This window comes from Colletotrichum fioriniae (genome assembly GCF_027942845.1).
Source record: "Colletotrichum fioriniae strain IMI 355084 chromosome Unknown scaffold_1, whole genome shotgun sequence".
NCBI classification, from domain to species: Eukaryota; Fungi; Ascomycota; class Sordariomycetes; order Glomerellales; family Glomerellaceae; genus Colletotrichum; species Colletotrichum fioriniae.
Genome location: NW_027076837.1, coordinates 953,275 through 977,268, shown reverse-complemented (window position 1 = coordinate 977,268; position 23,994 = coordinate 953,275). Strand labels below are relative to the sequence as shown.

General features: G+C 50.4%; 7 protein-coding genes and 1 non-coding gene across 8 annotated transcripts; 6 read left to right on the top strand and 2 right to left on the bottom strand.

Annotated features, from left to right (window-relative positions):
• Window positions 1-2,431: 2,431 nt before the first annotated feature.
• On the top strand, window positions 2,432-4,036 carry N0V96_000269 (uncharacterized protein; the record flags this gene model as incomplete). Its single annotated transcript, XM_053195406.2, has 1 exon — window positions 2,432-4,036. One exon carries the CDS (start codon window positions 2,432-2,434, stop codon window positions 4,034-4,036), a length of 1,605 nt encoding a protein of 534 aa, XP_053047059.2.
• A 392-nt stretch (window positions 4,037-4,428) lies between these two features.
• Window positions 4,429-5,824, top strand: N0V96_000268 (uncharacterized protein; the record flags this gene model as incomplete). The annotated part of the gene is made up of 2 exons (XM_065755886.1): window positions 4,429-4,740; window positions 4,802-5,824. The coding sequence occupies 2 exons, from the start codon at window positions 4,429-4,431 to the stop codon at window positions 5,822-5,824; spliced, it is 1,335 nt and encodes a 444-aa protein (XP_065615126.1).
• A 342-nt stretch (window positions 5,825-6,166) lies between these two features.
• Window positions 6,167-6,256, top strand: N0V96_000267. The gene has a single exon. It is a non-coding gene; the product is annotated as a tRNA-Phe (tRNA).
• Window positions 6,257-8,479: 2,223 nt separating this feature from the next.
• Window positions 8,480-9,179, top strand: N0V96_000266 (uncharacterized protein; the record flags this gene model as incomplete). Its single annotated transcript, XM_053195404.2, has 2 exons — window positions 8,480-8,579; window positions 8,677-9,179. 2 exons carry the CDS (start codon window positions 8,480-8,482, stop codon window positions 9,177-9,179), a joined length of 603 nt encoding a protein of 200 aa, XP_053047057.2.
• Window positions 9,180-14,210: 5,031 nt separating this feature from the next.
• Window positions 14,211-15,191, bottom strand: N0V96_000265 (uncharacterized protein; the record flags this gene model as incomplete). The annotated part of the gene is made up of 3 exons (XM_053195403.2): window positions 14,211-14,602; window positions 14,653-15,032; window positions 15,097-15,191. 3 exons carry the CDS (start codon window positions 15,189-15,191, stop codon window positions 14,211-14,213), a joined length of 867 nt encoding a protein of 288 aa, XP_053047056.2.
• A 1,357-nt stretch (window positions 15,192-16,548) lies between these two features.
• On the top strand, window positions 16,549-17,136 carry N0V96_000264 (uncharacterized protein; the record flags this gene model as incomplete). The annotated part of the gene is made up of 1 exon (XM_053195402.2): window positions 16,549-17,136. One exon carries the CDS (start codon window positions 16,549-16,551, stop codon window positions 17,134-17,136), a length of 588 nt encoding a protein of 195 aa, XP_053047055.1.
• Window positions 17,137-18,954: 1,818 nt separating this feature from the next.
• Window positions 18,955-20,704, top strand: N0V96_000263 (uncharacterized protein; the record flags this gene model as incomplete). Its single annotated transcript, XM_053195400.2, has 4 exons — window positions 18,955-19,369; window positions 19,426-19,667; window positions 19,732-20,118; window positions 20,180-20,704. 4 exons carry the CDS (start codon window positions 18,955-18,957, stop codon window positions 20,702-20,704), a joined length of 1,569 nt encoding a protein of 522 aa, XP_053047053.1.
• Window positions 20,705-20,724: 20 nt separating this feature from the next.
• N0V96_000262 (uncharacterized protein) lies at window positions 20,725-23,673 on the bottom strand (the record flags this gene model as incomplete). The annotated part of the gene is made up of 6 exons (XM_065755885.1): window positions 20,725-20,759; window positions 21,161-21,737; window positions 21,814-21,939; window positions 22,008-23,023; window positions 23,078-23,467; window positions 23,520-23,673. 6 exons carry the CDS (start codon window positions 23,671-23,673, stop codon window positions 20,725-20,727), a joined length of 2,298 nt encoding a protein of 765 aa, XP_065615125.1.
• Window positions 23,674-23,994: the final 321 nt, after the last annotated feature.

Here is a 23,994-nt window from a genome sequence, read left to right as displayed (position 1 = left end):
AGGCCCGAACGATCTTTTCCGTATTCTCAATGGAGTATCCCAAGTAAGGTGCGGCTGGCTGAGGATCAAGTAGCCTGTACTTGGTCATTTCTTTCGTGAGGCCCCCCCAATAGAATACTGCTACATTCAAAACTACAACCAGCTGTATCCTTTCGGAATGAATCAAGCAGCTTTTGAAGCGCCCCCAAGATGAACTCAACCGCATCTTGCCTGCGCCAGTCTATCATATCTGTGGAGCAATCAGCGATAAAACAGGGAAGCGAAGACAGGTTACTTACCAACAAGGCTAGATGGAATTGGAAGTCCCATGGTTTGAACAGGGTATGCACTCTTCAACACTACCACCTGTGTCATTCGTTGGAAGATGTCGTCTTGTTTGAAAACGTGTGATATCAGGAGCCACAGAACTGCGTCTCTACCGTAACTGACTGGTAGTTCGTCGGTTAATGAATTGATCCATATAGGGCAGTAAATTTCAATGACTTCGTGACAGTCGTAGTAGTCCACCAAGACTGCAAGCTTCGCCAACATGTCGACGTCTACCCGGCGGGGCACACTTCTTGTCTTTCCGTGAATTACCTGCATCAGAATAAGAAATGCGTCGGAATCCCATTCTGTTGCGTCCATGTGATAACATCCATCAAGATGCTTGACTGCAGCCTCAATCCAGGGGCCAGAGAGCTTGGTCGAGAAGTATCGTGATGCTAGTGCCAGGTGCCTCGAAGATACAAGATACTTCACCGAATCATCGGCTTCCCCTGGCCCTAGCGCTGCATGTGCTTCCAGCTCCATTTCTGGTTCGGGGTACGCTGCTAGCTCAGGCTTTGGCTCAGGCAATGCCTCTGGTACCGGTTCCGCTACGTGTACGACTTCTGCTTGAGGCTCTTCATATGATACTGCTGGAGATTCGACGTCTTCAATGGTAGGCGGTGGAGAGTCGAAAATCAGCCTCTTCTTCTTTTTCTTCTTCTTCTTTTCTTGACTGGTTGCCAAGAAGGCCCAGAACTCGTCACCTGTTAGGTATGTTTCCGGAGGCGCTTCTGAAATTGATTCAGTCCCATGGATTTCATCGTTACGAGATGAGCCACAGATGTCTATTGTTACAGGGCTACTACTATGTCAGTATCATATGAGTAGGCACACGAACATGACGTAGGCTTTTCCTCACGGTTCTTTCGCACTCTTTCTCCCGATTGACAGATCACTCTCCCAACAAACGAAAAATATGGAGTCGGGGTTGCGAAGGATCAGTACGACGTCCCCGTTAGGGTCGATCTGATGAAAATTCTCCTCAGACATAGTGAGTTGATGAAGAAACGAAGTTTGAACGGTAAAGCCTAACCAACTCTTTACATCTTTTGGACGAGGGAGAACGTTCCTCTTGTAGCTAGTTGTCGCTGCTCTTCGCCCACTCGTTGGGCCAGGCACCTTGCAAGTTTGGGTGGAGTCGACTGACGGCCTCCGGCAGCGGCTGAGCAAATCAGCGATTCAGCGGCAACGGCTTGCAGCATCAAGGACCAACAGACCAATCCAAATGCTACACCTGCCATGTTATTTTCTGGCCGGACGCCGTATTTACAGATTGCTGCATTACTGTTACCTTTGATGCAGTAACATGCATGTCCAACAGACGCTGCGTGCCGTGATCGCCGTGGCTTGGTATTGATTTTGATGCCCAAAACCTCGGGTGTTCTGGTTCTGTGCCTTCCCACACATCTGTTTCTCGGGTGGCAACAAGTACAGACCAATTGTAAACTTTTGCGAGAATTTACTTGAGCTGACGCTGGTTGATTGACTCATTTCTGTGTGTTGTTGCTGTCGTTCATCGAGGGTGCCGATTTGAAGACTAATTTCATTTGATAGTATGTGTGTCCAGGAGACAAGTCTAGGACGGTTCTCCGTCTATACGTCCAGCCTGCTGGAAGCGAGCCTATCCCAAATTGGCGTGAAGATAAGCCTATGTAGGGAAGATATGCTAGGACGTCTGACGAGAAAGAAGGACTATTGGCAGGTGATTGAGGTCAAGAGATAGAAGAGTGAGAGTATTATTCTGAAATGTAACTTATCTAAAACACGTTGTTTTTCACCATGGAAACCCTTCATTGCCGATGAAGATCTCGATATTCTATGTCCCGGTGGAGTTGAATGGAATCAATGGCTTTTCTGTAGCTCTCGCCTGATGATTGAATTAGGGCTGTTTCACGCCTGCACTGCTGCCGTCTGAGTGTTGACGGTAAGCCAAATTGAGATCCTTAGTTGAAAGCCACAGACTGAGACCTGCGTCATCCATAACGTCATCATAGTCTGAGCGAAGATTTCAAGCAAGTTGTTTTGATTTCGAGGATCTTTGTTTTGCATTGAATGCGCATTCTAATGGTTCGTGACATCAACTAATTGATCAATTCCCTTATCCAAACCTGCGTACTTCGTCATGCCCGAGATCGACGTTCTTATTGTCGGTGCTGGCCCAACAGGCCTAACATTAGCCATTGAGTTAGCTGCGAGAAACGTCAACTTCCGGATCGTGGAATCGAGGGAAGAAGTATCGGATAAATCAAGAGCGCTCGTCGTGCAGCCTCGGACACAGGAGTTACTCTATCGCTACGGAGACGTCGAGGAGCTCATATCACGGGCACGACAGCCGACTGGTATCGCGACATGGATCAACCAGAAACCCGTCCTTGACATTACCTTCGGCAGCTCCGATGGAATCGCGCGCGAGTACGGAACAGACTTTCCGCGCCCGTTGTTGGCGTCACAAGCCGAGACGGAGCGCTTCCTGAGCAAACGTCTGAAGGAGGTTTCCGAAGTTCTCCCTGAACGTGGAATTACGGCACAATCGATTACTCAGGATGAGACCGGGGTTTCCGTGACACTCAAGAGGAAATCACATGTCGAAAGTCTTCGTTGCAAATATGTCGTCGGCGCAGACGGATCAAATAGCACCGTTCGGGAAGCTGGCACGAAGTTCCAGTTCAAGGGCGCAGAATATCCGCAGGAGTTCCTTCTATGCGACTGTCGCGTCAAGTGGAGGCAACCTCAAGCAGGCAAGGCGATGTTCATGCTCGGCCAGGGCTCACTTATCGTCATCCCACTTGACGACGATGTTATCCGTCTTGCCGGGAGTAGCTGGCTTGGAAAGACAGAAAGAGACCCGACACTTCAGGACTTCCAAGATCAGCTCGACAAGATGGCACCAGGCCAAGGAGAGCTCTTCGACCCGATATGGCTAAGCAAGTTCCACTTGTCCAATCGTGGCGTCAACAGTTACCGGGATGGACGGCTGTTCTTGGCAGGTGATTCAGCTCACGTTCATAGCCCTGCTGGTGGTCAAGGCATGAACACTGGCATACAAGACTCCATTAACCTGGGTTGGAAATTGGCGGAAGTCCTGAAATGCAGAAGGGGTCCCGAGTTCCTCGATACGTATGACAACGAGAGGTCACCGGTTGGAAAGACAGTTCTCGCCAGGACCGACCGCATATTCACAGTCATGACATCACAGAACTTTCTTGCCACCTTCCTTCGCAACTACCTGGGGCCGATTGTCCAACCTCTCATATTCAAAGACTCTGATCGATGGAAGATGGCTTACAGATTCTCGTCTCAACTCCACATCCGTTACAGAAAGAGCGACATCGTAGCTACTGGCAGCAATTTCAGCGGTCCAGTACGCGGCGGGGATAGAGCGCCGAACGGTACCTTAATAGGCCCGGACGGGCAGGGGAAACTCCATCATCTCTTCCGTTCTTTGGACTACCAGCTCCTCTTCTTCACTGGATTGGGTGAGAACCTCGCTTCCGAGAAAGAGTTGAATGCTTCTGCTGCTGGATGCGGACCTGTTGATGTCCACATCATCTCCGGTCAAGAAGATGTGGGATATTTTGACGAAGACGGGAGCTTGCATAAGTTGTATGGTTTCAATGACCCCGGCTACGTCTACGTTCGTCCAGACGCCTATGTGGAACACATTGGGCTACTTGATAGAATTGGCGAGCTTGAAACCTGGATGAAGAACAGGCAGGTGGATGTTTAGGCTCGTCAGCCTGAGATGCACTCTGTCGCAGTTTCCAGGTCAATACATGTGATACTGAGAGTCTAACACTGGCTAATTTCCTCGGGAAACATGGCAAACTACCAATTAAATGGGCAAGCAAGTTTTGAGTAATCGCAACCCTAGCTAACAAAGTTGAGAGGCTTGTGCTCAAGAACAGACGCGACTGTTGATATGCTCCGCGGGAAAGGTATCGCCCTCGGGCAAGTTGAAATGCCCCTCAGCCCCGCTACCCGTGGTAAACTCACACATGCTGTTATCAACCCAAATAAATACTCACATTCCTACAAGATCAGACACAAATGAGGTGAAGCATCCTCGGCACTTTCTTTCTATTCTAACCATTATTATTATCCGTCTAGCAATCTTTCGTCATGGCTACCGAGAGCACAGCCGCCTTCTGGGCGAAGACCGACAAGTACTTGATGTCTACCGGTGTCCCCTACTCTCCCGTTATCATCACAAAAGCCAAGGGCACGAAGCTCTACGATGCTGAAGGTCGCCAAATCTTGGACTTCACGTCTGGTCAAATGAGTTCTCTCCTGGGCCACTCACATCCGGAAATTGTTGAGGTCGTTCAGAAATATGTTGCTGAGCTCGACCATCTGCTCAGCAACATGATCACTCAACCAGTTGCTGATCTCGCTGAGAGATTGGGCAAGCTGCTGCCGTTCCCTCTGGAAAAGGTAACACTCCTGCCACGGTGCTCAGCCTGTCTAGACCATATTGACTAAGATCCGCCTCAAGTCCTTCTTCCTCAACACTGGTTCAGAAACCACAGAAGCCGCCATCAAGATGGCAAAGCTTCACACCGGCAAATTCGAAATCGTCGCCATGTCGGCAAGCTATCACGGCCTCACTTCAGGTTCCGGTTCCGCAACCTATTCCGCCGGCCGAAAGAACGGCGGCCCCGCAATGCCGGGCCAACTCGCATTCCCCGCACCCTACGCCTACCGTTCCGTTTTCCGCACGGCCGACGGCGCCTACGACTGGGAGAAGGAGATGGACTTTGGATGGTCCATGATTGATAGACAGAGCGTTGGCTCTCTAGCTGCATTCATTATGGAACCTATCCTCTCCACCGGCGGCATTCTGGACCTGCCTAAGGGCTACCTCAAACGTCTTGGCGAGGAGTGCAAGAAGCGTGGCATGTTGCTTATTCTCGACGAGGCGCAGACCGGTGTAGGCCGCACTGGCCAGATGTTTGCGTTCGAGCACGACAGCACCGTCCCGGATATTCTTTGCTTGTCCAAGACCCTGGGATGCGGCCTGCCTCTGGCGTCTGTTAGTACGACCGCCGTGGTCGCGCAAGGGTGCAAAGACGCCGGCTTCCTCTGGCTGACGACGCATCTCAATGATCCCCTTACAGCCGCTGTTGGCAACAAGGTCCTGGAGATTGTAGAGCGAGACAACATTTGCCAGCGCGCTACCGACCGTGGGGAACAGCTTAGAGCTGGTCTCTTGAAGCTTCAGGAGAAATACTGGTGCATCGGCGATGTTCGTGGGCGTGGCCTGCTTCAGGGCATTGAGATTATTTCTGATGCTAAGACGAAGGCACCGGGATCAGACCTTGGTCAGGCCGTGTCCGATAGGGCGATGTTCTTGGGTCTGTCGTGTAACGTTGTCAATCTGCCGGGTATGGGCGGCGTCTTCCGTCTGGCGCCTCCTGTGACTGTCAACGCGGATGAGATTGAGGAAGGTCTGAGGATATTGGATGAGGCTTTTGGCTACATTTTGGACCAACGAGAGAAGACTATCCCTGTAGTTTGAAAGATTAAGACCTGTAGAAAATAACAAATTGGCCTGCAGTTGCATCCACCATTTCGTCTTGTGCCTTGATAACATGAACTGACCTCGTCCTCTCAAATCTGCAATCAACACAAAACATTGGCCTTGGTCAAAGCCAATCCTGAGTACTTATCAGTCCTTAAGCACCTGAGCTGATTCAAAAACCAATCGGCCGGCTTACTGTGGGCGGCCTAGGCTACCCCGGGTGCACGAGGTCGCCGGCTGCCGTGCCGGGGTCAATCTGGCCTAGACCCGCAGGGCCTGGAGCCCTAACCCACGATTCATGAGCATAGTTGCCTCACCAACTGTCAGTGAAATCCAGCGGCGGACATAGCTCAGTTGGGAGAGCGTCAGACTGAAGTTAACTTCAATCACTTAATCTGAAGGTCGTGTGTTCAATCCACACTGGCCGCAAGCGTTACCTTTTGCTCGGTTGCCTGGAGTCCAGTCCGCCTTGCCTCATCTTTTGAGCTGACCAGCCTCAGTCCATACAAGACCATGTCAGCCAGCGGCTGTGCACGGTTCAATTTTTGCCCTGAACCTAATTGACCTAAGAAGATTATAGCTGTATCTATGGAGTACCGCTGGCGCCATCAGCTGCCACGCTGCAATTTCATGCCCCGTTCAAGTAATAACTCGGCGACGGAGAAATTGTCTTCGCTTGAATTGCTGCAGAGTCGATGCTCTCAGGTTCCAGTAAGTTTGGTAGTTGAAGTACAAAAAGTTAGTACCTATTGTTATTGGGCACGCTAAGGTAGCGCCTCCAAGAGCGAAAGCTGACGCTTGGTCCGTGAGGCCGGGATATTCTGTATTCCAGCTCTTATTAGAGAGAAACCTCGAAATGGGCTTGCGGGGCTGCATTTTCTTTCGGTCCGGTTTCTGACAAGTCGCAGTCATACCTGGTCCATAACCTGCTCACTTGTCGGCGGGGTTGAAGGCCTCTCGCAGTGCTCGCAGAGATAATTTCCATTGAAATCCTGTCAGAGTTGATCATAGGAAGGCCTGTCGAGTACTAAAGCTGGACAACTTCATAGCCCGTGCCACTATAAGCTCGGAAGGGAACCTCGGATGGTGACTTCACAACTTCAATTCTCATAGCACGACAGCTCCGAATGGATAGAAATGTGAAAGCAATTTGAGAAAGTTCGCGTCCTGCTATTGCATCAACACATCACGTTACTTCGTCATCCTGTTAGGAACATCAGAGCCCAATCCTTTCCCCCTTCCAATTGTGGATATCTGCGCTTAGGATTACCCATACTACCGAGAATTGATCCAGACCACTGAGGGTAAAATAGGATGCTGTAGGCTCATGGCTGTTGGGTGAATTGAAATTCCCAATCTAAGGGGCTAGTTAACAAACTTTCAATAGATAGATTTCCATCAAGAAGCCAGACGTAAGATAGCTGATTTCGACCTCGTTCATAGGCATTTGATGTCACGCTCGTAACAGAGATTCCGTGCTTGTGAAGGTTTGTGAAATACTCGTATAAGAAGTCAAATGCGGAAAGGGTCGGTTTTCTCCCGGTCCGGTAATTTCAATGATTAGGTGGTGGGGTTAGAGCGAGGATGAACGTAAGAACCAAGGTACGAACCCCTCGGACTCGTATCCCAAGTGCAGATACCCAACGTGAAGTCCGGCACTTCGATATGCCCACGACAAAATTCCAGTCGTGCGGTAGTCGGCAGTCCCTTGTATCTTCATACTCTACTTAGCTACATGAACTCTGAAGTAGCTGCAACTAGCCATACATGTCAAGCCGACATGATTGGCTCCTGTGTTTGTGTACTATGTTTGATCAGTCGTTAACGCATATTTGCTGTATCCTCTGTCTCGCTTCAAGGCATCGATGCTTCTTATGGACGGTGCCTGCACGGGCTGATCATTTACAAGGTATCAATATTCGAGATGAGTCATAAGATCTCCAGTGTCTCACATGTGCAGCATTTCGTCGTGGTTCTCGTAACAGGCCCGAAAAATGACTCCGCTAAATTAGCAAACCCAAACATGCTGGTTGCTGGTATTTTAAAGGTTAGTACCCTCAGGTCCTTCGGTTACTACGGAACCTTTCAAGCTTGTAGGTGTTGCTACAACCGTCGTACCTTTGCCGCTGGATCAACTCACTTCGAGCCATGCTCTCATGACAAGCTTTCTGTCACCTTTGAGCTAGCTCCTGTTGAAGGCTTATCTTAAGTGATCTGAACGCGAAGGTTTTTGACATAGGTTGCGGTCGTGGTGTCATCTAAACTTTAAAGGGGGAACAAGCTAGCATGTAGACATTGCGCCTCTGATAGCGGAGAGTTTGGATGAGCTGAGCGGTTCTTGACGGAGCCATTCAGCAGATTTCACGATATACACTGTACTTGGCTTCCAGGTCACTGCCGAGGTGTCCGAAATAGTGTCGACTCAATGGAAATGAGACGACCTTCACGGCTGGAAGGGATGGATGTGTCCGGCCTCAATGCAAAGCTCAACATCGTATGAACTCGCTTTGAGATTATAAAAAGACACCGAACTTCCTATGAACGACTCAAGCTATCAAGCTCATCGCAGACTCTTTCCAGCTCCTTCTTTCATACCGAACTACTACTAAAATCAATTACTCTTGAAATCAAAGTCTCAAATTGGCACCCATCATGAAATTCTTCTATGCTGGTCTGCTCGCAGCTAGCACCCTCACCTCCGCTGCATTTGCCAGCCCCATTGATACCACTGGTGTCGCCATCGAGGCCAGAGGTGAGATACTCTTCCAAGTCCTTTTCTACATCTAGTCTCTTCTGGTTCCAGGAGATTTACCTAAGGAATCAAAGCTAATTTCGAGGAATTTTCTCAGAAGTCAACTTCCTATCCGAGGGTGTCGAAGCCCCAGTCAGCGTTGAGGTCACCAACAGCGTCGCCGTCCGCAGCGTCGACGAGATTGACGCATCGCTCGAGAAGCGCGTCTTCACCTCTCCCCACGTTCGCAAAGCTTTCAAGGTCGTCGCTGGCAACATGATATCTGCCGCCTCCTGGGACTTCAACTTCTGGGTCGAGGAAGACTACACGGGCAAGTCCACGGTCTGGTACAGCGGAGTCACTGGCGGAGGTGTTTCGACCCCCAAGATTGGAGTTGAGGGCGCTACTTTCATCTCCAAGACTGGCACCGAGCTCGACTTGAAAGTTCCGTTTATTGTGAAGGGCTTCTACGCCGGGAAGGAGCTCATCGTCCACTTTGTCGTTCGCATTCTCAGCGATGCTGGAGAGACGTCTGTCCAGTACTTCTACGACCGTCCCACGGCTACCATCGCCGGCCAGAATGCCCCCGTCACCAGCTGGGACTTTGTCAATACCAAGTAAAGGTTGCCTTGTGCAACTACAGAGATCTGTCATGTGAGATGAAGCTGCGACGGGAACAACTCGGAGCAAGCATAGATACACGTAGATAGCACATCTCTTGTATTTTCGCAGCTGTCCATTTCGGAGAGTTCTCATCTCGTGTTATCTTCTAGAAAAATGATCCTTTCTGAAGCATTCCAATATTATGACGTGGTCGAATGTGTTGTCCACGATCATCAGATTGCAAAAAGTAGTGGCCTTGACTCAATCTATCGTCTAAGCATTTGAACCTTAAGATCATACGTTGCTGCACTGGAAAATGTAAGAAGTCCTACATAATACCTATTAAGGTATTGCATACAACCTATAAGTAGCACCAAAAAAAGTACCTCGCAGAGTAATCGCCAGGGGCTAGCCTCAAAACCACATCACATGGGCTCGCTTATTGACGAATGGTTCCCATCTGACTACAACTCAATAAATACATTTCATAAGAATTATTAAATAATTGGTCAATCATTCTACACGCTACTCTGAAGATCAGATCCTTCTAGGTGAAAGGACTTTAGGCGCATGATGCTTACTTACACTGCTACCCTTTATGCTACAAATAAAGAAATCCTCTCATCCTTCCCCTGCCGTGTTTTCCATCATTGTTGTATGCAAAGTACGTCAACTAAAGCACCCAACTCTACTACATCTGAGCGATAAGCCTGACCCATGAGACTCATAAATACTACCTCGTTCGACCTTCAATCTGGGGAGCAGTCCGTTTTTCGCGAAGAAGGTTATGCCATTCTGTCACATCGCTGGCAAAATTCTGAAATCAAGTTTGACGAGTTCCTTGACCATGCCGAAGAACTCAAGAACGGCGCAGGACCCCTTAACTTATCATTAGATAAGATTCGTGGTGCCTGTGCCACCGCACCCAACAAGGGCTACAATTGGATGTGGATAGATTCGTGCTGTATCGACAAGTCTAGCACAACCGAGGAAACCGAGTCGATCAACTCCATGTTCAAATGGTATCGCGATGCAAAGCTGTGTATTGTCTACCTATCTGATGTTGAGGTAAACATCACTCTGACTGATGCCGACCTGAAAACGGACCCTCTGATATTCAACCGGGTCGGCCGCGAAGACCCTTCTGAGTGGTTCTATCGAGGATGGACCTTGCAGGAAATGCTGGCACCACGAGATCTGGAGTTTTATGACACAAGGTGGACTTATATGGGTACAAGAACAGAACTCAAGGTTCAGCTGGAGAAAGCGAGTGGTATTTCTCAAAAATACTTGACTGGCCTACAGGACTTTACTAAAGTTTGCATTGCTGCGAAGATGAGTTGGATGGCCAACCGAGTTACTAGTCGAGAGGAAGACATCACTTACAGTATGCTCGGCATCTTCAACGTATTCATGACGCCCCAGTATGGTGAAGGGCCCCGCGCATTCCAGCGTCTGCAGGAAACGATATTATATAGCCAGGTGATGGACGAGTCATTGTTTGCCTGGAGAATGCCCGAGCCCAGCTTCGGGGAGACATTCAATGGCACGAATGAAGGTTGGGCACCCGACGAATGGGGCCTCCTTGCCCCCTCGCCCAAATGGTTTAGAAATTGTGGAAGCATGACCTGTACCGACGAGCTGCCTTCACGTATCTTCACTTGGACAACCTAAGGCATCGAAGGAAACTTCATCAGGATCATGGACAACCGCAAAACCATATCAATGGGAGCTCTGACGGGTTTTCTTCTCGGATCAGTTGTTTGCTTGCCTTGTGGAATCTCGATGGTTGTTCACGGCATTCACTACTTCAAGAAAAAGTTCTATGGGGATTATGCCTTTGTGTTGAACTGCTTCGACACAAATGCCAAAGGGGAGACAACGCGAGTTAACATCTTCCTCCGTGTCTTGCAGAAACCAACTAAGCAACAAACGAGGGCATTCACCCCCGAAATACCCGGTTATCGGCGAGTTCGATGCACCGAACTTGGCACCAAGGAAAAGGCTAGTCCTTGCAGTTCAAGGCACAAAGCTGTGGTTTATCAGCCAGTGCCACAAATTTCAGATTAGTATCACAATATTACCGACTCCAACGGAAACAGTTGAGTCAGAACTAGAGTTTCGGTTTCTTAACTTGGTTCGGTGTCTCAGCAGGTTTCCATTTGTCCCCTAATATCAGGTGCTCATACACTACTTTACCTGATGTACCGTACTTGTTATGCGCCTCTCCTATACTGCAGCTGCTAGCAAGTGGAGGCACATCGAGCGCTCGGTTCTATTGTCATCGATTTCTTTTTCCTTCAGTGATAGAAAAGACACATGGCCGCAGCTACGATGTAGACAGGCTCTCCCCTTCAAATGTCAAACGTTGTGGCTTGAACTGTCCTCAGTCCTCCAAATTACATACGTGTACTTAGAGTACCTCAGTTATGAACCTCTTCGGCGTTTCTGACCTCGACACCTGGCCTTCAAAATTTCGGGCAAGTCCAGACCATGCAATCTTTGGTAATGCAACCTCACAAGATCCAGGCGGATGTCTTCAAAGCTGCAGCCGCCTTCTGGACAAGCTATTCTCGTGACAATCTCCTCGTGTTCTCTTTGCTTGTGCTTCCAGAGTCCAGAGGCTGTCTTGTATGATTTCGCGCAGTCCGGCTTATCACACCGATAGATTACCCGGCGATCCTGTCTGTCTCGGGTCCGTCAGCAATGTAAATTTCTCAGTGGGTAAGGAGACTCGAAACCTACGTGTCTTGTTTCGCCGATGGAAACTGCTCTTGTCTGGTCTTTATGTCCGGTTGAGCCGAAGCTCTTGTGCTAGAGGGACGGAAGCTCGAGGAACCGTAAATCCAACGAATGAACTTCTCGTGCTCACGACCGGGCTCGATGACTTCCTATTGAGAGACGTTAGGTCGGTTTCAACGGAAAATGTTGGACCTCGAAATTCAGTCTTACGCGAGAGATCGCAACCAAATAATCTTGGGCATGTTCAAGAGTCCCCAGACTCCCCAATATTACGAAACTCTTCGCCACTGCCAGCAAAGCAAGGAAGACCACATTGCTTTCTCCCGAGTTTTTCATCGGATTAAACAAATCCCTGCGAAGTCTTCTCTCGGCCTTCGATCTCTCCCTAGCGTATGCTGAGCTTCTCCTTATAGCGTGGACAGTTTTCCCACAGCCTGACAATCGATAGAAAACGTCACCTGTATCTTGGGCGAAGGCTACCACAACCAAGAACATTGGAGTATCTCTCAACTTGAATATCGCTGTGTCGCTATCTCTGTTGAAGCATTTGAACTTGATGATGTTTCGCTTTACTGCAGGGTTGTCTGTGCCAATACAAGGGCAGTCCTTGGCGACTGGCGGGCGTATATGAGGGTCGTTCATGGGCAAGAAGGTCTGAGAAGGGATTTGGTCAAGTGACAGACCCGACCAATAACATTCTCTACTCTTCGGGTCGACGCCCGAGGCGGATACGGTGTCGTTGTGTTGGCCTGGTTCTCCTAGGGTGCCACCGGGATCTCCAAGCAGAGAAAGAAAGTGACTGAAGTCATACTCTTCAGAGGTCTGATCTGAAATATTTATCACGTCAACCTCCAGGTTTCCGATATCGAATGGGTGTTGCTGGCCGTAGGCCGAAGTTAGTGTTAGTATCCCCTCCGATAGCATCTCAAGCCCATGTGAGGTGGATAGCGCCGCCTCTCGTATCTCCTTGGATGAGCTGTCCTGCCCACCACTATCTTGAAACGGCTGCAAATTCACTGGTTGTGAAGGAGTGCTATTTTCGAGCCTTGAACGTTTGACTCTGAGGCAATGTGAATCTTTGTCGTCGTCTTGGCCGCTGCGCTTCCCGATGTCGTCTGTAGTCCGGAGATGCTCCCGGGGCCACATTCTAAGAGCAAGTAGAGCGAAATCCTCCCGGTCGTCTTCATTCGAAAGGCAACCCCCCAACGCTGCAAGCCAGAAAGAATGTCTGTTTCGGCGATCCGGCCGCGTTGGAGTAGAAGATTTGAAATAACATAGGAAACTGAAGTGAATGCGACAACCTCGGCAAGGGTATCCGGAACAACAAAGTCGAGAACATCTCTGTATGCCAAAATACCCCATTTCTCCCATTTTCTTGGGGCTGGAGTAAGTCCGCAAAAGTTTCTGGAGTTTCGTCGAGGCATTTTCCTCGAAGGCTATGCTCTTAAGCCTTTCATGCTGGTCTTCAAGGCCTCTCCGTAGACCTCGAAGGCCTAACCACGCCCGTTTGATCGCATTTGTTCTATTTCCTTCTTCGACACACTGTGCTTCCAGTTCTTCAAAGTTAGGATGCGTGATGTCGCTGGGGAGCATGCCTTCCTTTAGTCCCAAGTCATAGTCGTCTCTCCAAGTTGGGTCGTATTGGGTATCCTCCCCTTTATCCCCCAGTTTATCCAGATACGTGAGGCCTGCGAACATGCCATCGACCTCGGCTAGAGCACGCTGCCTTCTCGCGCTCCCATCGATTGCCATTGCGCTCAGAGCAATGGGTCCTTCGTCATCGTCAAGCCAATCCCTCAAACGGTCCTGGTGAAATGAAGAGCCTCGACTTTAGAGGCGTCCGTTGCCCCGGTGTCAGAGTAAGATGTTGCAGCCATTGCGGAAGCTCAGAGATAGAGCGTGAGTTGTTGTCTAAATCTGGGAATCGATCATGAAGGTACTTTTGTGCCGAATGGAGCCTTTAGTACAAAATGAGGAAATGGAGTGGACACATCTGGAAATTCATTCTTACAACGCGTTTCCTCGAAGGCCCTCTGTATAGCTGGCCGAGGACGTAATGGGCCGTTTTTCCAATTTGTTCATCAATGATTTGAGGAATTGCAAGCTCGTGGTCATTGGCTGCAGGCCAGCCACTTAACGCATCATCCAAAATCGTCTAGCGAATCATCAACGCCCTTTTGAAGCTACGTATATTTTATTTGGGACCTATCAGATTAGCGGACGAGAACTGACAATTTTACGGTCTGTTCTGAACGAGGCGCGATGCTGTTCCATTCTATCATTTACAGATTGATGCAGTCAAGTCTATTACGCCTTACCAGCGCTGCCACAAATATCGATCCACCTCTCTGTCCCCTTCTGCAAGGTGTTCATGCCGTCCTCCATCAATTGCGTCAATGGCTTATTGGCGTTCTCCCTCAGATGGACGTTCCAAACCTCCAGAAGCAGCTTATTGACATTCAGCTTGATGGCGCCGTTGTCGATGCATTTTCTCATGATCTCTGGGCTAAAGTCGTTGGTGCCATGCAAAGCCATGAGGACTCGGTTGTTTATTTGCTTGTTGACATTTGCCAATCGCTGGTAATCGAGTTGAGGGCCCTTGGGGCCGTAGTCTCCGTGAATATTGCCGATGCTGGGTGCCAAGAGATCAATCTCGGCATCGATGAAATCTTCAACCTCTTCAGGGCTCGTGAAAAGAGCTATCCAAGTTAGCGGATGAGCATAATGCTGAACAGGCTCCAAACCTTACCTTCTAAGTCGCCGGTGTCTGCGATGCCGTCTTCTCCACCGTTGATGCGTCCACTTTCCGCCTCGACAGCAATGTTGTGGTCGTGGCAGACTCTTGTCAAAACCTTGGTTTTGGCAAGATTCTCTTCATGATCGTAGTGGCTCATGTCGACCATGATTGAGTCGAATGGCAGAGTTCCCGCGATGTCGCGGATTTGCTGTTCATCTTGGGCATGGTCGAGGTGCAGGGCAAGTGGGACCTTTGCTGATTTGATGGCTGCGGCGACGGCCCATGGGAGAGTAGGGAGCTGTTTCACAGTAAGAGGGAACAAGAGGATCAGCATAGGCGATTTCTTGGCCTCTGCTGCGCGAACAACGGCGGTGAGATGCTCAATATTGTAGCTGAAATACAAAGTATTAGTACCATACTCTCATAATACGTGTGATGGTAGCTGATGATACTTACATGACCACGGAGAGAACTCCATATTTGCCCTCAGTCGCGGCTTGGAGAATCTGTAGACTGCGATTTTGTGACTTGCTTTCCGCCCAGGAAGACATTTTGAAAGTTACGTGAGGTGGATGATTCACTAAAGCTGAACAATAGTGGAAAGAGCAGCAGAGCGAACGAGCTCTTTAGATCAAGCGTGACATGCAGACAACGATCACTACTTATCGTTAGACCTGGATGAGTTGTGTCATTGCGAACTCGGCGGAATGGCCGATGCCCCGCGTTCCATCGCCGAGAACCCCGCGACGAGAGTTTCGGGAGTGGGACTGGGGAGTACGTACCTGGAGACACCCTCAATTTCCGGAAATGCAGTGAGAACATCGCAAGTCTCACCTCCGCCATCTCAAGACCGAGGACGGAAACTGGACTTCTCATGATCAGAACACAAAGATCATGAAGGCTTCAGGTACTCGCGAGAAGAGATCTCACTCTTCTCAATTTTGCGATATTCAAGTTGTGGTCTGGTCACACTGAGCTAAGCTAGATGCTGCTTGACGTGAGTCGGTTGAATCCCGATCGCCAGCGAGCTGCCATGGTCTCACGGAACTTCCGTACCGTCGATATCAGATACATGCAGCAAGGCTTGGTCGACTGACGAGAGAAATCGTCGTCTCCCACGTTCTCCCGCCTCAGTTCAGATTGTTCTGCTCAGAGCAGATGACTGCGAGTGCTCACTATCCTCAATGTTGATGGTCGCGCCGTTCGGATACGCGGCACACCTCACTTCAGGGCGATTTTAGCGGGCGAAGCCGCCAAGTCCTAAGCTAGCATTCGATTCATCCAACCCCCAAACACACAACCTCTAAGTGTGTCGTCCAGCCTTGTGGGATGGTCGACCAGTTGTACACACTGCATGAGTATGAGGCTCTTGTGAGACGTCTTAACATTCTCCATCTCCTTGTGTCGCAGTCTCAATTCACACACAGTCGCACCTCAGGGCTGAGGCCCCCATACCTGCCTGAGCAAAGCCGCCGTTGCCTGTGGCCTCTAATTATGTATTGTCCAGGTGATGGTGGTTGCTGACCACGAGGGGTTAGCGTAGGCTGATCCTTCTGCACGCTACCCGCACACACCGCGCAACCTCCAATCCGAGGTGAAGGTCCTCTGAGGCTCGGTCCGCAGCTTGTTCTCGGGACTAGGGGAAATTAAGGCTGGTGAGCGAACCAGCCTGCCACCGTCAGCAATAACGATGCAGCCTGGTCACGCAGACTCACAGGGGTTCGGTCGCCTTGGTGGCTGCATAAGCAAACAGGCGTCCGGTATGATGACTACGCTGTCGAGATCTGAAGACAAACAGAATGAGCTTGGTAAGGATCTCATTTCTCTTTAAGCGAAAGGGTGTCCCAAGTCGCTCTTCGGAAGGAACCTTCATGTCATTTTCTTGGTACACCAGGGTGATGAAGCACCATGTCAGAGTACAGGGACTGGACGCGCGAGACTGAGAACGCGGTCCTCGACGAAGTCGCCGCCGCTCAGAACGACAGCCCCGAGCGCACTGATCCGCCTCAGACGTTGCCGCCTGGCCAGCCATCTGAAGACACGCAAGTTGATAGAACCGAGTCGCCCTCACGACCAAGTACTTCATCACAATGGGAACCCAGACCAGGCTTTGCGCACATCGACGGCGATGTCAATGGACGTGGGTACAATGAGACTTTGGTCGACATAGTCTGCGTGCCGTGTCCCGGAGCCGACCCAGTCGAAACATGGGCCCGCGACCCACTGCCGGAGGGATACTTCGGACGGGCTACCGATGTGCCGCCGACTGCGTTGAAAGAGCTCGCGGGAGCTAGTATCTTGTCGCCAACGATCAATCGACATCTTCCCAAGGCGACTCATCTGTGGGTGAGGCAGGGGATTCGGAAGGAGGTTAGCGAGGCTCGAGTGCTACTCTACCGGCATCGCGAGTTGGTGGAGGGACTCACGCTGGAGGATCTGGCGAATGATTTGATTGAGCAAGTCTGGAACACAAGATATGGCAACGTAAGTCTTTAGAATAATTTCTTCGTGGGATCCATGGATTAACATAGCGTCAGCAACGGTCTCGTCCGTTATTCTTCATCGCGCATAGTGTTGGCGGCTTAGTTGTTAAGCTGGCTCTTTTAAAAGCAACCAAGAGCGAGCATTTCAAGCCATTCATGTACAACTGCCATGGAGTCACCTTTTTCGGTAAGTTTGACGTCTTATTTGAAGACATCTGGGCTACCTCTAGGTACTGATGCCAGCATAGCAACTCCGCACAAGGGCTCGAGTTACTTGTCCATGAACAACTTGGAGGACAGTACTCGCCACCTTCTTCGCCTTCAGCGACCGCTTCCACGCTCAATCTCCAATAATTTGAGATTGGGCCACAAGCCTCTTCTCAAGATGGACGAGGACTTCTCGACGATTGCAAGTGAGCTCAGGATATGGTCTTTCTATGAGACCATCGACTCCCAGCTTTCAGGCTCTGGGTCTACGAGTAGAGGCTTGGCGAAGGAGGTTCGATTCGGTGCCCCCATTGCTTCCATCAAGTCATCGTTACTCGGCGTTAGGCAGGAGCGAGTCTTCTCGCTGGACAGTGAACATGCGAATTGCGCATCTTTTGGTGAGGGTAACACAGAAACGATGAACACCTACCTGCATGAACTCTCTGCTGCGGTCCAAAAAGCTACGGAACTGAGCTCCCAGTACATCCACACTCCGCTAAACCTCAAGAGACATGTTAAGGTTGAAATCATTGGCTTCTATGAGGACCCAGATGCAGATATGGAGTCCGCCATTCGTCTTTATTTCACGAAGCTTCATCTCCAAGAGTTTCTGGACAAAGGTCCTGAACGATGCTTGGAAGAACGACTGAGAAGAAGCACGCTCCGGCCGCGGTCTGATCCCAATCCTCCTCATCCAAGCCAGGCAGACTCACAACACAGTTCTCATGGCCTGGGAATAATGGCTGGTTTCCAAGAGCTAGGACAAAAAATATGGCGAGCTGGCTCGGATACTGGAAGTCGGCCTAAGAGCTCTGACTCCGAAAGTCAGGGGTCGCCAGGCATCGTCGTCACTCGTCCATCCATGGCCGGAGGCTCCAATTCGATGCCTGTGGATACCTTACGTCGAATGCAAAGCCTCAAGGTCCCGGCCTTGTCTCCGCCGGGGTTCAATCGGCCATCAAGTCGAGGTAGCAACGCCGACAGCACGAGGTCGGATCCAACAGAACTTGAGCTGTCGCCGAAGACGCCAGATCCTGAGCCTTTTGCATCAACAGGTGTAGAGAAGAGCCATTCAGAGCCACTTTCCAGACGACACGACCGGTACTCGAGGGCTTCTGCCTTGGAGGATCTGACGGCTGGGTTTTCAAGACCTGATCCGACTGGTAGAAAGTTTATGTGGATTCACACTCCATTCACCAATCCCTCTTGGGTCAAGGTAAGATCAGGATCGCAAACTCCTCACTCGGCCGAGCTGACCGCCGCAATATAGGATGTTTTTGGTGTTCTAGCCAACCCTAATGACCCAAGTTTCGTGAAACTTTTCAACCATGATAACTGGGCATCGAAGCATGTCATCGGAAGACACTCTCAATCGCAAGCATCGTTCGTGAAACCGGCCTGCAACATCATACCCCTCAACTCAGGTGAGACTTCAAACTGAATGAGTCCGGCTTGACGTGAGCTGATTATGTGGAAAGCTCCCTCACCTCATCCGTCTCCCAACCTTTCTGGCCGTGTCAGTCCAGCTGGGCCTTCGTCATCGTATTTGTACATCTACCTTCCGTTCCTTCATTTCGACACGTATATCGACATAGTCCGCCGACGTAACTTCATCAAGCAACGCATGCAGCATGGCAGGTCTCGTCCGGTTCCGCGAGATATTGCACAGCTGGACTCCGCGGAGCTTCGAATGATCTGGGAATACATAGGATATGACCCGCCGCTCAACTACCGCCGGACCCTTGATCAATTTGCATACCCCTCCTTGAGAGACACATGGGCTCGCGACGATGATCAGATGCTCTACAAGCTAACCAAAGATCGCGCGTCCACTGGAGTTGACTTGGAACAATTAGGACTTCAGAGACGACAAACCACAGGGTCGACATGGAGCCCGATGAACAAGCTCACGCCTTCGAGCACAGGACTGTTAGAAGATGAGCTTGATACAGATGATGAAAACCAGGATCTCGACGAGGTCATCAAGGATGGCAAGGTTCTCATGGTTGATGAGCTTTGGCTGTGGGCAATTGATACGAGTAAGTCCTCCCGGCTCGGTCTGATTAGAGTGATCAGAGCTGATAGAAAGCCTAAGAAACCTTGACCACATTCTTCAACAGAAGGGAATCAAAGCCGAAAGAGGGCCCCCTGTTCCAGCAGGCAGATCTCAGGAACAGTGTATACAATGAGCTCAATGGCGATCTTACAGGTCGTTGTGAGAACGCACTGGACCTTGCAGCATTTATCGTACTCCATGCGATTACTGTTCTGCTCGATCGAGCTTCCCATCCTGACCTCGAGATTTTCAGAATCTTTGAAGAAGCAATCAGCATGCTCGTAGGTTACCTCTAGCATCCTTCCAAAATTTCTTACCCTGAGACTAATGATCGAATGATCGTAGACCGAGCGCATGACTTCTTCTCTGAAGCACTTCCGCATGCAGACATTCAAAGACGTAGGCTTCGAGTCCGACTCGGATAGCAATCGGCCGGAGTCCATCAAGAAGCGCCACAAGCGTGAGCTCGAAGAAGCTGAGCGGGAGAACCGTGAAAATACGTCGGCACTGATGGAACTCCGCGATCTAGAAGATGAACTCAAGTCCCTTGAAAGGCTTTTCGAGACCCAGGACGGCGTAGTCCGAAATATGAAGGCCATCTTTGAGGGAGAAGACCTTAAAAGTATCACGAGGAACGGACGGATGTACCTCGAAGAAGCTTTAGCCAAGCTTGATGAGTACAAGAGCCAGACGCTAGAGATGCTAAAAAGAGTCGACACGACGAGGAATGACGTGAGTGATTTACATCTCAAAAAGCACTGCTGAGTCTGAACAGTGGACTAAAGTATCACAGTACGAGAAACTCTTGGAGATGGTCCAGCGTAAGGCTCAAGTCGATGAAGTCCGTTGGTCACGCCTTCAGACCGAGCTAGCCTCTTCGCAGAATCTCTCGGTCATGATTTTCACCACATTCACCGTCATTTTCCTCCCCTTGTCCTTCTTTACGAGCTTATTCGGCATGAACACAGTCGAATGGGGTGCTCAGCTTCCGACTATTGGCTTTATCGGTGCTGTTTCGCTGCCCCTGTCCGTGTTTATCATTGCAGCCGCGCTTGTTGCCGCGTTCAATAGTCGTGTGCAAGGATTCGTTCGGACGGGATACAAGGGTGGTAAAAAGGTCGTTATGCTTGTGGCATCCAGCATCAAGGAGATTGTACCACGAAAGAAGAGGGATAAGAGACGCGTGAACAAGGTGGAACGTGAAGAGAGAAGAACGAGGAGGAAAGATGGTGGGTATGACTTTTGGAAGAATGTTAGGAGGGAGAGAGCAAGCGAGTATCGGATTCCGGATGTAAATCGCAACAAGACGAAAGCATAATGCTACACATTTATAATTATTTACAAGAATGTCTCGAGGGGCCGTGTTGCTGTTTCTGGAGTTATTAGTTAGTGACACCGCGACTTGGTGACACTAACATATTCCATCACTTCAAGGAGCATCCCAACGCCGGAGTTCCAACTTTGGGTACACAGAAACCCTGGGTCACTGTCCCGCCCGTGAATGTGGTATCGGCATTCTTCCTCGAAGGGCCATAAGTCGCCGTATTCGTCGCCTGAACGTACACGAGGCCCGGGAGGCATTGCAAGCTGAGATCGCCGCATTTATTCTCCGCAAGCACACACGATGGAAGACATGCGCACGCGATGTTCCCTTCCAAGTTATTCCCACAAGAAACAGGGACGTTTAGCCGCGGTGTGCCGCCCAAGGGGCATAAGGAGATTGCCTGCGGATTGGTGTCGCAGGCTTGGGGCGTTACTTTCTTTGCAATGATACCCTGCCCAGCTGGGAGTCCGTTGGGAGTCTCCGGATCGTAGTCAACAGTGTACTCAATCGCCGTCTTGAGGGTAGACAGCGGAACAGGAGTGGCCTTGGGCGGCGCTTTCGGGACAGCGCCGTTGCGGGCGGTGTACCCTGTCGAGCCTTCAACGCACATGGTGTTATCTTCGAAGGCTGCGCGGGCAACATCTCGCCAGAGAGCAGTCATGTTATTGACATTATCGAGGGTGTAGTACAAGCGACAGTCAGCCGCAGAGTAGCGGAACTGGAGCGGAGTCGAGACATCGTCCGCGCGAAGCTGGTCTCGCAGATTGAAGGCAGCGTAACTGACGTACATGCCCGACTCGCGAACGTCGGGTAGTCTGGCCGCAGCGGTGTCGTCCTTTTCCCGGGCAAGCGCGAAGTCGGCGTCAAGGAAGTCGCCGGAGTAGATACGGGCTCCACGAGTACCGCCCGCCGCTTGCATTGGGCCGGGCTGGGGCGCCCCGCCTACGACGATGGTGCGTGCTTTGCCTTGAGTGGTAGCGAGTTCAAGGAAAAGAGCGCAAGCGGATGAACAGGCACCATCGGTGAGCTATGAGACTTGTTAGCCAAGCGTTCCCATAGTATCGCGAACTATACGGTTCATGCTGATAGGTGGCTTGACTTACAAGAACAATGTTTTCAGGCTCGAACGGCGGCGACTCGCCAACATCTTTATTGTCAATGTAGCGGTTCATCAGCCAACCATCAAAAGCGGCTTGGTGGAAGTACGGATTGGACAGATCGTAGCGTTCCTTGTATTAATGTCAGCTAAGAGCTTTCCATGATGCTTGTGCATTCTGTTGTTTCTGAGTCAACTTACCACCAAGCTGAAGTCATCGTTATTGTATCTTCGCGGGCCTTCATACTCCTGCCATGAGGTGAAGTTCTCGTTGGTCTCTGCGTTCAAGCGAGATGTGATGACCCACTCATTTGCCACCTGCTCGACCTTTGTTCTAAAATCTGTTGAGTTACTAGTTGGAAGTCCCTCCCAGTAGTTCGTCGTCGCAGTGCCCAGGACATTTGCCATGTCAAAGCTACGTCTCCGGCTTCCGGCGAAGGGGTCAATACCAGGAAACAGATCTCTTAGCAATAGAAGTGCAAGGCCAGTTGTGCCACCATAGTTGTTTGTGAGATCAACCACGAGCTTAGAAAGGCTTCTGTTCTGGGCACCCTCGAGGAATGTGTCGACAGCCAAGCTGAAGTTGCCAATGTCCCATCCATACTGGTCAAAGTGCGGAATACTAAGCACGGCGGTGGAAATGTCCTCGTAGAAGTACCCGGTCACGACACCGCCGTTTCCAGTCGCGTCCAAGTTGTTCTGCACAACATCCGGGTTGGGCGGGAATGCTCTCAGACTCTCGTTGTAGAAGCTCCGGCGTTGTTGCTGCGGCCCTGGGTTGGGGATGCCGCTTGACGGAATGCCGCCTCCAAACGCTGGGGGCAGCGGAACTTCTCCATAGGATGCTGGCAGTAGTCCGAGGACAAAGTAGTTGTAGAAGTCACCGCCGGTTGTCAGAGGACCAGTGAAATCTGGGTTGTTGTAGATTGCAACCCAGTAGGTCTCTTCGACAGCGACTGCGTTCAAATTGGGGTCTTCGTAGGTGAAGTTCAGCGAGTCCCCTGGGTAGAAGGTGCCGCTGCCAGCAAAGATGTTCAACGCCCCGATGACGTCCTGTACAGGGTTGCCCATGATCTGGTTCCAGTCGGCGTGGGGTTCGAGCATGCCGACTGAGTTCAAAGCAGCGTAGCGGGTTAGGAAATCGACAACGGGTTCGTCGTTAATGTGAGAGATGGCGGAAATCTTGGTTCCATTGTCTCGATAATCGCGGACCTGAGCTTGGGTTTAAAGTTAGTAGTACTTACACATGATCCCGGATTAGAATCACTCACATTCAAAGTACACCTTGGGGGTTTCCTTGCCGTCGATTGATGCAGTGACGAGTGACCAGGGGCTGGAAAAGGAGAAGGCTGAAAGAATTCCAGCAGCAAGATCGACGTGGGCATCATGAACTGAATACACCAAAAGCTGCAGATCGGCCTCGAACTGGTACTGGTTCTTATAGACACCCGAAGTTACGTTCGCCTTCAGATCTTCCAGGCCTTGGTTGAGGTCAAATGCGGGTTGTTGGTAACCTTCGGGAGGATTCTTGAGGTATGCCAATGTGCTTTGAAACTGCATAGTTGTGTTGTAATAATCGATGAAGCGAAGTGCCACGGCATCGTTGAAAGGAACGCTGGTCAAGCATAGATATACGTCCGAGGCATAGAAGATTCGATATCCTGCATTGTCATCAACACCAGGGAGAAACTAATGTTGCAGAAACAAACATACCTTCGTTGACGGCCTCGATGATCTCGCCACATATCGATTGCGGTGGAACGGGTGCATCCTGACGTCGAGGCAAACTCTTCGGAGCCTCAGACGGGCGTGCAACCACGGCACTGAAGCAGTAGCTCAGCAGCAATACAGGTAGTTTGAACAGCATTTTGCCTCGATCTCTACCAAACGACGGTTGATATGACTTACAAGAAGCTCTTGAACACAAACTTTCCATAATGGCGACCGTCGGCTGAACTCCTCTTATTAATCGAATTCCTTTCATGAGGCAAAAAGCAAAGGTCTGTACCTACGGACGCCATTTCCCATCTAAGATTAGACATTCGGCCCCCATGACCCTGCTAGGCAATCGTAAATCCAGAGCCTGGGGACCAGACTGCTGGGCTGCATCGAGGCTGCATATAGTGTGGCCCGATGTAACCATTGCTTCTTCAAATGTGGAATTCCAGACGTAGAGCCCGTCATTTAT